The 14,001-nt window shown below is 40.2% G+C and overlaps 1 protein-coding gene across 8 annotated transcripts in view; it reads left to right on the top strand.

Annotated features, from left to right (window-relative positions):
- The window catches only part of ARHGEF3 (Rho guanine nucleotide exchange factor 3), a 306,099-nt gene that overhangs the window by 266,885 nt on the left and 25,213 nt on the right, over positions 1 to 14,001 (top strand). For all 8 annotated transcript variants that reach the window (XR_007149544.1, XM_047846363.1, XM_047846357.1 and 5 more), the window contains one exon: positions 10,477 to 10,647. Coding sequence is in view for 7 of the 8 variants with exons in the window: in XM_047846363.1 (XP_047702319.1) it covers positions 10,477 to 10,647 (171 nt within the window). In the remaining variant the exon portion in view is untranslated. The remainder of the gene's footprint in view (positions 1 to 10,476; positions 10,648 to 14,001) is intronic.

Raw genomic sequence — 14,001 nt, 5'->3', positions numbered from 1 at the left:
TTCCTCTTCATCATTGTTACAGCCTCTTGGGGGAATTGTACCTTTCATTAAAGTTCAATAACTATCTTGATTTCTTCTAATACTTCTGGTCTTAAGTTATGTCTTTTTTTTTCTTTTTTTGTTTTGTTTTGTTTTGTTTTTGCATTTTGCCTGCAGAATCTCTTTCTTCCATCTCTTTTATTTGCATCCCCCTCTTTGTCATTTAGCTGGATCAGAATTTTGTTATGGCTTCGGGGAAGTAATATATCACAGTTATGCTTGGAAAATGTGATCTTAATGGGCCAAGTATATATTATTCCAGTGTCTTGATGTGTCTTGTTTTACATAGCCATTCTCCTATTAATGGATATTTAGGCTGTGAATATTTTTAAATTATCAAATAACCTGTATTGAATGTCTTTTGAGGGCTTTTGTCCTATTTCTTTTAAAGTACCTTCTAATTGTGCTTTCTTTTCTGATTATATAACATCTTTTTTAAATTGAAAAATACAGAGAAACACAGAAAAGGGAGTAAAGTTCACTTATAATCCCATCTCCCCATCACTAAAAAAACCTTATATTAACATTCTGGCACACACTCAGACAGTCTTTTACTATATACCTGCACGTGTTTTTTTAAAAAAACAAAATAATAATCATACTGTATATACTATTTTCTAACATGTTTTCGTCTTAACAGTATAAAATAACCTTACAGTATGAAAATACATTTTCGTGTCATTAAATATTTTTCAGACTCAATTCTTAATGAATTCATACAGTATTTCATCAAAAAGATATACCAGGTGTTGATTTACTCCTCTGTTGAACATTTAAGTTGTTTCCATTTTTCTACCATCATAGATGGCACTGCTTTAAACATCCGGATCACAAATCTTATATGTGTCTCTATTTCTTCCTTTCCTTATATAATATTCCCCAAAGTGGAATTCTGGTAAAAAAAAAAAAAAAATGTGAAGTCAGGGCATCTGATATCACTGGAGTAAGGCCTCTCTTCCTGATGTATACCTGTCTTGGGTGGAATGACTCCTCTGTGCATCCTGGTTCTAGACTCATAGTCACATTTGTCCCTCTCTTTTGTCAGTTTTTCTATTTTTCTATGACATCTTCACAAGATGGCCCTTCCCAGGGGTCCCATGGCTTTCCATGCAGACCAAGTTTGTCTCTTACTTTTCTTTGTATGCCTAGCACTACACGTTACTTAGGGTGTGCTCAGAAATTAGCAGTTACTATTATCACTGCATTTATTACTAGAATAGTTGGCCATTGCTTTTCCTTGGGGCTCTCCAGGAGGTGGCAGTGGGTGCTCATGTAGTAATGTTATATAATAACTGGGCTATTTCACAATAGAATATCAGCCCCTCTCCCACTTCTATCCCCTCAGGGAGGATTGTTGTGGCTTAGGAAGGGTTTTTGGTAACCACATTCCCCGGCCCTTAGATCTGAAAAGTATTTTATTTCACCCAGACACAGCAGAAAATGGGATATATTAGTGTTCTCCATCATTCATTATCTCTACTGTGTTGTTTATTATGCTCTAGACTTGTTGGGGGAGGTCATCAGTATGCAAAAGGAGACAGGGCTCTTGAGAAGGATAAAATCTACTGGTTACAGTTGTCTAAGATACATCAGCAAGTTATAAAAAAGGAAATTCCAAACCATTGTATCCCAACTAATAATACACACCCACAATAATGTATGGTTAGAAAAAAGCTAGGAACATCATCAAATTCTTATAGTGGTTATCTCTCAGGAATGCAAGTATAAGAGATGTTGACATTTCCTTTGTTTTCTGTCTTATGTTCTCCTTTTTATCCTATTACATAAGAATTAGAAATCAGTAGAGAATGAATAAGCAGTCTGGGTCTATTGAGTTTTATTTGTTACGTTATGTATCTCTATCGTGCATGAATTCTTTAAATAATTGTATATTATCTTTGCAACCAGATAAAAATGGGTAAGATTTTAAAACCTTGTGTGATAAAATATACTAGAGAGAGAACTAGTAATGGACAGGTTGGGAAGAGAGGGGGGCAGGTAAAGGAAGTCTGCCTGGAAAGGGTGCAAGGATTTGTGTTGGGCCTGGAATGACTCAGAGCTGAGAGGGAGAAAGGAAGGAGGGCATTTCAGGTTTGAGGAAGGAGTGGGAGAAGAGTGGTGCCATCTAACTATGAGAAAGAAGTAGAGTACCCCAATACATGTGCTTAATTCCATGTATTCAAAACCATGATTTTCCTCTCCAAAGACCTCTTGGTCCAAGGTCATACACTTTCTTTAATTGACAAAAAGTCTTTCGTCCTAAGTTATTTAGCAGATATGGAAACAAGCTTGGGGTGTGTGTGTGTGTGTGTGTGTGTGTGTGTGTGTGTGTGTGTGTTGGAGGAAGCAACCAGAAATCACACTGCCTTGCAGTCTGGATGCTAAGAAATGACCGTATTCCACATCAACAGGAGCTCCTTACTTCCTGTTGGTCTTTACTGTTCCTGAAGTGATAGTTAGACCACTATCCTAGTTGACTATTGTAATCTAAAGCTTGTCATTTTTTATTTAGCAATAACAACTTCCAGTAGTTGAGTATTTACAATGAGACAGGTTCTGTGCAAAGTACTTTACATTCATGGCTTCATTTCACCTTTTCCATAATGATGCAAGGTGGGATTTACCACCACTCATAGGGGAGGAACCTGAAGGTTGAGAAATGTGTTCTAAGTAACACGGCGTGTAAGTGCTGTCTCCGGGAAACTGTACGGTTTTCCCAGTGGCTCTCATGTAGTCAGCTTCGGTAAAAAGTCAGCTTGGTCAAGGGGGCGCCTGGGTGGCGCAGTCGGTTAAGCGTCCGACTTCAGCCAGGTCACGATATCACGGCCCGTGAGTTCGAGCCCCGCGTCGGGCTCTGGGCTGATGGCTCAGAGCCTGGAGCCTGTTTCTGATTCTGTGTCTCCCTCTCTCTCTGCCCCTCCCCCGTTCATGCTCTGTCTCTCTGTCCCACAAATAAATAAACGTTGAAAAAAAAATTAAAAAAAAAAAAAAGTCAGCTGGTCATAATAAAGCCTGTAGTTTGCCAGGATCTAAAAATAATGGCCAGACTTTTGGTCTGGGACATCACACCTCAGTGTTGCTACTTACTGTTTGTTTGTCTATGTGGCAGGGAGAGTCATCATTTCCATTTCAGCTTGTGGAATATTGTATCATTAACATTATTGTGCAAAAGCTGTTTTATGGTGTCTAATGAAGAGGTTGAACTGCTGCCCCAAGTCTCTGGAAGGCTTCCTAATTTTTAGTTTGCACTGAGAAAATTGTACAATATTTTCGCCACACCTGAACCGAATATTTTCTCCAACTTTTCATTAATTCTACTTGGAATCTCTCTCAGCTACAGAGTGACTTCTTGCACTGAGTCTATGGGGTTCAATATTTTTTTTTTATTGTGAGTTGATTGGGTGCCTTCTTATCACGTTTTCAACGTGCATTAATCTGAACCAAATCCAAATATGATTTTATGTTTATAGCACCACTTCGAACTCCGTGTTCATGGTCTTGCACATTTGTTTACTGATTTTGTTTTTTCTTAGTTCATATCTCTTATTGAAAACCTCAAAAATAAATGTAGAGAAGTATGGAGATGAAAATTTAAACGATCCATAGCCCACCATTTAGGGGCAACATGTATTAACATGTTGTTTTTTTAAATAGAGATCTTCCTTTTCTTACTTAACTCTACATGTGAGACTTTCCCATTATCACTAAGCCTTTCTTAAAAGAATGTTTTTAACAAATATATAATATTCCATTTTATGGTTGCATTGTAATTTATTTAATTATTCCCCATTGATCACTTTAGGCTGATTCCATATCTTTTGCTTTTATAGGCAACACTGTGCTGCTTTTCTCCTCCTATCAGTCATCCTAATGGAGGTCCCCCAAGGAGCCATTTGGTCCAAGTAATTCAAAGATGTGTCTGATGTTTGCTAATGAGTGAAAACACATAAACCAGTACTAATGGTGGCAGTGCAGCCAATGGTATAATAACAGTGATAGATAACATCCATTGCCTACTGCCCACCTACCAGGTGCTTGGCTAAGCCCTTGACGTATTTCATCTTACCTAATCCTCATTGCAACTTTGTGAGGTACTCATTACTATGCCCTTTTACAGATAAGGAAACTGTGATCCAGAGAGATTAACTTTCTCAAGGTCCCTCAGCTCTTAAGTTGACTTGAAGCCATGTCTATTTTACTCCAAAGCCTGTGTTCTTAACATAAAGCCATGTTTTATAGTCAAAAGACTAGACTCTGTTCCTATTCCAACACTTACCTTGGGCCCAGTCACTAAATCCCCTGGTACTCAGATTTCTCATCTATTAAAAAGGGCAAAAATGCAAGAATCTGTCCAGTTGCCTCTCCCAAGACTAGCGTGAGGCTCAAAAGTAATGGAAGCCCCAGAACTGAGAAGTTTTATTTCTCAATTTAAGTTAATTGCTCTAATAAAGCCTTAAATGAGAGACTCCTCCAGGATGCTCTTCAAGAACATTTTCGGATCCCATCCATAACTACTGTACATTGTAGTAGCAACATACAAACCTGTTTTCCTCTGACAGTCCCACCCTAACCTCCAATGTTTGGTAATAAAAACCATCTGCTACAAAATATCAGTGCTAAATACAGAGAATTTCCCTAGCTTGAACTCTCTTTATTGGAGCATGTTATCTTTAGCTATAGAGACCTTCTGTTTTTGGAAAAGGGCGAGGGAGCACCCTGCTGAACAGGCGACAGTAACAAATCAAATCTGTTCCATCATGCCTCACCTGCTGAGTTTACATTTCCTCTGACACATGTAAAGGGTCCTTCTTTTCCCACCTGACAGACAGTCCCCATTGCACCCGTAGCATCTTTTCCACATACCCAGCTCAGGCATAAACATGAGCACCCATTTCCTAAATCTGCATTATCTGTGCTTCTAATGGCTATTGTTATCTTAGCTGCCAGTAATTATGAGCTTTAGGTTTTTGATTGGTTTGCTAAGCTGGATTCCCTCGTGGAAATTGTTACTTGTCCTGGAACATTTTTTTTCATTTCCCAGTCCCAGAAGAATCTATGTATGTGTTTCTGTTTTTATGCTATCCATCCCAATTCTGGGTCTCCTAGTCACCATGGACTGGTGTTTTTCACTCCCAGGGACATTCAGCAGTGAAGGTGTTTTGATTGTCACAATTGGGGTGAGTGCACTTCTGGCATCTAAGGGTTACAGATAGGATATTGCTAAACATCCTGCAAGATACAGGACAACCCCTCACAACAAAGAATTTTCTGGTCCAAAATGTAACTGGTGGTGAGGTTTACAATCCCTGTCAGTAGCCTGAAAGTCATTTATCTGGGCACATGCACCCCACCACACTCTGAAACTTACCTTAGGGGAAGAGGATAGGATATTGGTTAAAATTGGTGGCAGGGGCATGGGCGGGGACAAGGGGGCTCAAATAGACCAGACCTGTATAGTCATTCTGAGTTCACCACTGACCTGGGTATAAATTCTAGAGCATCATTCATTAGCTGTATGACCTTCAGGGAAGTGTTACCCTTTCTGAGCCTCTGGTTTCTTCATCTGTAAAACAGGAGTAGCAATCCTTACTTGTTGGCTATACAAGGCTCTAAAGCTGCCCTCACTGTGCCCAGCACATACAAACATGCCATTTGTTCAGTAAGCAAAATTGTTGAGATCCTACCATGTGCGTGCCAGTTGCTGAAAAGTCCATCAATGAACAGAATAGATAGATATCCTTGCCTTCAAGGAGATTACCTAAAATGGGAGGAAACAGACATGTCTGAAACAAACCAGGGCACAGCACATGGTGAAAATAGAGAAAAGTAAAGCAGGAGGAGGGGGAAAGTCACTAGAAGGGACATGGCTGTTTTCCTCTTTCAAGAGGCATCCTCTTCTTTGGGACTTTTCTCCTGTGTAGTCACATGTTCCTCCCCCAGCTCCAATCCTCTCCTCTAATTGTGCCCAGTTGTACTGAGGACTGATAGAGGTGCAGGTCATGGTGCGTGGTCTTGACCACCCACCCATGGCTTGGGCCTAGTTGGCTGTGGGCTGGCCAACTGCTGACCACACACCTGACCAGCACTCTTTATTGCTTCTTTGGGATTCTTCTTTTCAACATCCTCCCCCTAAATGGAGTTAAAAATATCAAAATGTTTCTTTTAATCCAGCCTGACTAAAGGTGTGTATCTGAAGTTTGATTGGTCAAAGAGTCACTCAGTAATTATTCCTAAAAGTGAGTAAATGCATTCCCTCTCCTTAACTAGATTTAAAATCTTAGAAGGCCAGGGCCCATATCATTGAAACCTCCCCACAATGCATGATTTGCATGTAAGTAGCAGGTACACAGCCCTCAAGGTAGAAAGAGCTCAGGTTGTGGACTGAGGTAGATCCTGGTTTTGAATCCTTCCTGAACAAGTACCTTAGCCCCTTTGAGCCTCAGTTTCCTCATCAGTAAAATGGGAATAAACCTCCACCTTTTGGGTCGTTGTGAGGATGGGAGAGAATTCATAAGAATTGTTAAACATGGGCAGGCACAGAAAGAGTGATATATGTGAATTTTGCCCAGTCTCTTCCCCCTTTGTTCCTAAGCCCAGCAATCACTGAGGAAACACAAAACAAAGAATTCTTAACACTAGAGCTCAAGTAATACAGCTCACCTCTATCTTTTCCCCCCAAACTGCAAAGGAAGAAAATCTCCAACTCTCTAGGAAATTTTTCAAGAAATATGTGAAAATGTGCTCAGTCTTACATTCAAAACATGAAACTGAAGTTAAGGTATACAGTTGACCCTTGAACAATGCAGGGGTTAGGGACACCAATATCTCCCACATTCCACAGAGAGTTGAAAATCCATATATAACTTTTGATCCCTTAAAACTTAACTACTTTATAGCCCACTGTTGACTGGAAGCCTTACCAATGACCTAAAAGCCAATTAGCACATATTTTGTATGTTATATGTATTCTATACTATATTCTTACAATAAAGTAAGCTAGGAAAGAAAATGTTATTAAAATAATAAGAGAGAAAAAATACATTTACAGGACTGGACTGTATTTATCCAAAAAAATAGTGTAAGTGGACCCTCAAAGTTCAAACCCATGTTGTGTAAGCATCAACTGTGGTTGTTTTCTCTATTAGATTGATAATAATATCCTGTTGATAAGAGTATGGAAAAAGGTAATTCATATACCTTTCTGGGGACAATAAAATTGAAACAGGCTGTTTAGAGGTCAATTTGACAGTGCATATCAAATGTTAAAATGTTGATATTTCTTAAACCAAGGAATTCTACTTCAGGAATTTGCTTTACAAAAATAGCAGCACTGATGTTCACTGAAGCACATTTTGTAATAGCCAGACACTGGAAACGATTTTAATGTCCATCAGTTGGCAGTTGATTAAATCCATGTGGTCCATCTGGACCATGGGATACTAACTCTGCACCCATTAAAAAGAGTGATTTTGGAATGATGGAAATGTTTTGGAACTACATGGAGGTGGTGTTTGTACAGCATTGTGAATGTACTAAAGACCACTGAATTGTTCACAAAAATGGCTAATTTGTGTTATGTGATTTTCACCCCCCTAAATTATTTTTTTTTTGAATAATGAGTCTTATATACTAACATGGAGAGACATATTGTTGAGTAAAAAGAGAAAACATTCTGGTTTTTTGTGATTGTTGGCAAATACATTTAAGAGGTTTGGAAAGATCTAGAACAAACTTAGTAGCAGTTACTTCCAGAAAGTAGACTTGGGAAAATGAGGGGATTTGTACTTAATTTATATACTTCTCTAATGTATGAAAATTTAAAGTTAGTGTAAGTTCCTTGCAAACTGGCAGTGGGGAGGGGGAATTTGAAGTTGGGTCAGGGGTTGAAACTGTTACAAGGTGGGCGGTTGATTCAAGTGAAAGTGGAAAATGTCTTTCATTTTGAATCTTATTTTTGTGTTTTCCTCTCTTTCTGCTCTTTAATTCCTACCCCAGCTATAATCAGAAGCGAAAACTGAGATCAGTGAGTAACCTGATGACTCACTTTGCTTGTTTTGACCTTTCCCTGCCTGTGGCTAATTGATTCTGAGTAGTGAGGATCTGCAAGCATTAGTCTGGTCACTGTTTATAAGGGCCTGTTTTCAAGAGATCACAAGGATTTGCAAGATACCTTTAGTGAACTGCGTATTTGGTGCAAGTCCTTTCTTGACCAGCATAGGGCTGGTCCAGTGATCATGAGCTCACTAATGAGCCCAGGGGCTGATGGATGCCTGTGCCAGCCTGAGGAACTCATGTTGCTACTTGCAAACAGCTAGTTTCCTGCTTCTAAAAGGTTGTGGTAATACCTTGAAGCCCCTTAGAAGTTTCTTTTTACATTTTTCATTTATTCATTTTTTTCTTGAATTACAAAAAAAAATTTATAAACTAGAATAAAAATCACCTATAATGTCATCAGGCAAAAAAAAAAAAAAGAATTTTGTGGTGTTCCTTTTATATCTTAGCTCTTGTGCTTTTTTTCATAATTACAAACAGTATTCATGTACATATTTTAGTTCTGATTTTAACTTACATAGAAGGGATTTTTAGCTGTTAAAATTATCTCAGAACTGTCTAATTGGCTAGATAATATACTGTCAAGCAGATGAATTATAACTTATTTAACAATACCCTTACGTTGAATAGCTCTCATAAAATTTACTTTCTTAAATTTTATTGTTGAATCTCAAAATATTTGGAAGCTAGAATATCTTAGTGATGACAGCATATATGCCACAATCAAAATCAGTTCTTGCCCTCAGGAAGTTTTTAGGTCAGAGCAGGTGACCGGGAAGTATAACAAAATGTGATCATTGCTGTGTCAGAGATATGCCCAGATTGCCCTGGGAAAGAGTGGGACAACATTGGTAAAGGCTTTCTTAAGGGAAGAGTTTGAGTTATATCCTGAGGACACTTAGGAGTTAGCCAGCTAGTAAATGGAAGAAAAACATTCTCAGAAAAGAAGACTGTTTGAAGGATGTACAGAGGGATGGCAGAACATGATTCATTTAGGAAATGGCAGATTGCCCAGTAGGGCTGGAGAATAGAGGACTCACGGGTGAGTGGCAGGAGGTGAATCTAGATATATAGAATGTGGTTAGATTACAAGAGGCTTTCTATGCCAAACTGAGGAACTTCTCACTGAAGGCCATAGACATGTGGCCACAGCCTTGCCTTGCTAATTGAGAACGTGGTTTTGAGTGCAGAAACACCTCATTGCTTTGGCAAAGTTTAGCGTGTTGAAATCTTCTAGGATGAAGGCTGAAGATGGTGCACTTAGCTTTCTTCTTAATCATTTGTATTTGTCATGAGAAGGCACTCTGACAGCATGTTTCAGCCACAAGGGTAAACTTTGGGTAGTTAGAACACCCTGAAGTCTACTAGAACCTCTTTGGAAAATAAAGTATGTCAGGGCAGGCATCATTTGCTGTCAAGATAGTATTTATTATGTATATTTGTTGGTACTTTTCAAGTTGACAGAATCCCAACTGAGATTAATGTAAACAGAAGGGGGAATGTATTAGCCCCTTAATCTAAAAGTGACCCTTAAAAAAAAATAATAAATAAATAAATAAATAAATAAATAAATAAATAAATAAATAAAAGTGACCCTTAATGGGTTCATGCACACTGGGATCCAGAGGTTTAAACAGTGTGGGTAAAGCTTGTGCCCTCCCTCCATCAGTCTCTCTCTCTCTCTCTCTCTCTCTCTCTCTCTCTCTCTTTCCTTCATTCTGTGTGTCCCTTTATTCTCCACAACAGCAAACAGACTTAACCACGTGAATAGAGAGAGTTGTGGCAAGAAATTCCTGCTTATGTTATCTCTTAAGTTCACAATACCAAAGGAATAAAGGCCCTTCCACTCTTTCTCCCATGTACCACTTAGCAGATTTCAGGGAATCAGGTGCTGCTCCCTGAACCGGGGTGGAGGAGTACTCTGACTGGTCAGGTCTGGGGGATCCCACCCTAACTGCGCACCAGACCCAATACCCAAGGATAGCAGGCTTCTGTTCCTAGATGGAAGAGAAGAATAGGAATACTGGCCAGATGTAAAGGACATCCACTACTGTTAACCCTTGTTCTTCTGAAGAGGGGCTGTCTCCTGGAAAAAAAGAGAAGCCCGTGGCTCCCCTGAGAGCTGCCTCCGTGCATGTCTCTTTGCTGTGTCCAGGTCTCACAGAACGGATACTCCCAGCACATGTGTGAAGGCAGCCCCTTTGCCCAATTTCCCTTAGCACGTAGGCTCAAGAAAATGCCCCACTTCCCAAAAGGCCTTGTGGCATTGTCCTTTCTTTCTTGCAAACATCTGATTTATGTTCTGTCAGTGACAGGAAGCTGCTCAAACGATCCACCCTAGTCCTGCCACTGCCCCCATGACAGTTTGTTTTTCTCATTGTTTAGCGTTCCATTAGCTTCCGCAGTGAGAGCCGTCCTGACATCCTCACCCCCCGACCCTGGTCCAGAAATGCCGCCCCCTCAAGCACGAAGCGGAGAGATAGCAAGCTGTGGAGTGAGACCTTCGATGTGTGCGTCAATCAGATGCTTCCGTCCAAGGAAATCAAACGTCAGGAGGTAGGCTTGGGACCCAGGAGCTGGCCCTGTGTCTGGAACAAAATGCACTATAGGCGAGAGCCAAACTGGGTCTATCTACACCACAGGCTCCGAATCAATTCTTCCTTGCATTTGTAGGAGGACAAATGGGGGTGTCAAACCTTGTAAGGAACTAAGAAACCAGCACCCAGCTGGGTGGGTGGTTCCTGCTTTAAAAAGAAACTGATGCAAAAACCTGAATTTACAAAGAAAATGAATTAGGAAGTGTCTGTTTAGGATCCTGGAGCTCACAAAGTTAATCACTGTAGGTATATTTTGATAGCAACTTCTAGAATATTTTAAGATATTTGATTGATAAAACTTTGATTCTGTTTTGTGGAAAACTTTTCTATGGAAGGCAGTTAATTTCATTACATGTGAATATTTGGTACCAATGGCCCGAAATGACTGTGGTAATATTGCCCTTTATAGGAAGCTTGTCAGGTGCCAGGCTGTGCCAAAACACTTTAAATGTGCATCATCTAGTGAAACCCTTAGAACATCTATTTCTGTGGAAAACCTGACATTGACAAAAGGAATACTTGAAAACTTTCTAGGTTTTGGACTCAGCCATTCTTTTCTAGGAATCTATCTGCCAGACACACTTGTACACAGATGAAAAGATATATATGTAAGCATATTCATCACAGTAATGTTTATAATAGTGCTAGAAGGAGCCTGAACATCTATTGCCAGGGACAGGCTAAATAATATGTCTCTGTACATGGAAGACTACATAGCTGCAGAAACACAAGAAGTGCTGATGCGCATGTACAGATGGCTAAGTGGATAAGGCAAGGCACAAAGTAGGGTGTGTTATGTTCTTTTACCATTTATGTAAAAGAAAGGAAAAATAAATGTACGTGTGTATGTGCATATATTTGCTTGTAGAATCATAAAATATTTCTGGAAGGACACACAAGGAACTAATAACATTGTTGCTTCCTGGGAGGGAGCTGGGTGGCTGGAAGGAGGTTAGAAGGAAAGTTTTCACCACCTACCCATATGTACACTATAAAATTGGAACTATGTTGTGTTTTTTTTTTTATTTTTTTATTTTTTTTTTATTTTTTTTTTTTCAACATTTTTTTAAATTTATTTTTAGGACAGAGAGAGGCAGAGCATGAACGGGGGAGGGGCAGAGAGAGAGGGAGACACAGGATCGGAAACAGGCTCCAGGCTCTGAGCCATCAGCCCAGAGCCTGACGCGGGGCTCGAACTCACGGACCGCGAGATCGTGACCTGGCTGAAGTCGGACGCTTAACCGACTGCGCCACCCAGGCGCCCCTGTGTTTTTTTTTTTAATGTTTATTTACTTTTGAGAGAGACAGAGTACAAGCAGGGGAGGGGCAAAGAGAGAGGGAGACAGAATCCGAAGTAGGTTCCAGGCTCCGAGCTGTCAGCACAGAGCCCAACGCGGGGCTCGAACTCACCAACCATGAGATCATGACCTGAGCCGAAGTTGGACACTTAACCGACTGAGCCACGCAGGCGCCCCAAATTTGAATTATGTTAATGTATTATCTAGTCAAAAGAAATAATAAAGCATTTAAGGGGTGCCTGGGTGGCTCAGTCAGTTAAGCATCCAACTTCAGCTCAGGTCATGATCTCATGGTTTGTGGGTTTGAGCCCCACATCAGGCTCTGTGCTGGCAGCTCGGAGCCTGGAGCCTGCTACGGATTCTGTGTCTCCCTCTCTCTCTGCCCTTCCCCTGCTCACGCTTGGTCTCTCTCTCAAAAAACAAATAGACATTAAAATAAATAAAATGAGATGCTAGGTGAAAGCACACTTAAAAAAAGGCATTTAAAAATAATACATGCACTGAAAAAAACCTGTGAAAAAGCATGGCAAAATCTTAATGATGGTTAAAGATGGTATTACGGGTACATTGAAATTTTCTGCTTTTGTGTTTTGTAACACAAAAGTTTCGTAACTTTTTTGTGTTTTCCCAAGTGTCAATAGTATAAATATGTAATTTGTACAATCTGATAGAGGGAAGGAAGGAAGGAGGGACTGATTCTGCAGATCAGATTATTAAGGCACAGTGAATATAAATTCACCCATCTACAGCATTACAGAGCTGTGATTTGAACCCAGGTCCTGTCCTACTCCAAAGCCCATGGTCTTCATGGTGACAGTGTGCTGCCCCACAGCAAACATCTGAATGTGGTGTTTCTCAGTATGGGGTTCTGGGGTTTTCCTCTCCTGGAGGCCACATTTGGAAGTCAGACAGTCAGGCCTGTGGAAGTGAGCTCTAGTAAAACAGATGTATAAGGAAATCTGAGGAAGGTCCAGATAAAGTCTAGTTAACTGCATTGTGCCAATCCATTTCCTGGTCTTGGTAATGCTCTGTAATTACGGAAGATGCCACCACTGGGGGAAGCAGAGTAATACGTGCACAGGACCTCTCTACACTATTTTTACAATTTCTCCTGTGAGTCCATAATTATTTCAAAGTAAAAGGTTAACAAGATAGAGTGCCAGGAGGGCATGATATGGAGGCTTTACTGGGCCTCAGGAGGGGCCACCATGCACTGGCCTCTAGTACAGTATTCTGCCTCCACCTGCTTTACCTGAGAACAAACTCGTCTTATAGTCCACCAGCCCCAGAGATGGAGGGCACTCTCCAAGCCTGCTCACTTCTTCCCTTTAGTCTGAAAGAAATGTAGTAGTCCCCAAACCGTCACTCCTATTAAAGGACTAAACATATCACCCTTCAACAATTAATGTTTGCCAACAGTTTAGACTCCCAGATGAGTGAAAAAGTATTCTACGCATTATAGTTCTTCAATTATGATGGCTTAGCAGAGCCAAATTAGAAACGGTCCATTTACACACTCTTACACACAACTGGCTCCTAGAATTGTATTTATTGTACTGTGTAGGGCTGAAAAGTAATTTAGAATGAATTAACTCCACCAGACATTTAGAGTGATAAAATATTGGATTCTTCCTACAATTCCAGCCTCAAGACAAGTGGCTGATAAGAATAAAGCTTTCTCCTGAGATTCACCTTCTGTTGAGTAGAGCAAAGACAAATTGTGATGGCCCAGTTCATAATACTTCCATGTCCATCACTGAGAACAGAGCCCGAAATCATTTATGATGGCTGCTGCGCACACGAGAGATGCAGAATCCAACTGTCATTATTTTACCTAAAATAATTCCCTCTTGCTCTGCGGCACCCGAGTTCTGTAACATGAAAGATGACTTCCTGGGTTAGAAACATATGTGAAACCTCTTTCTCCCACAAACAGGTAAGCACATTATGCAGAAGTTTTGCAAAAATTGTCCTTTATAGGTTTTAGCTACTAGATGCATTTGCTACAGGTTAAT

Source organism: Prionailurus viverrinus, chromosome A2 (assembly GCF_022837055.1).
Source record: "Prionailurus viverrinus isolate Anna chromosome A2, UM_Priviv_1.0, whole genome shotgun sequence".
NCBI lineage: Eukaryota > Metazoa > Chordata > Mammalia > Carnivora > Felidae > Prionailurus > Prionailurus viverrinus.
Note: the sequence above shows the minus strand (reverse complement) of the source record. Positions and strands in the feature narration are given on the sequence as shown.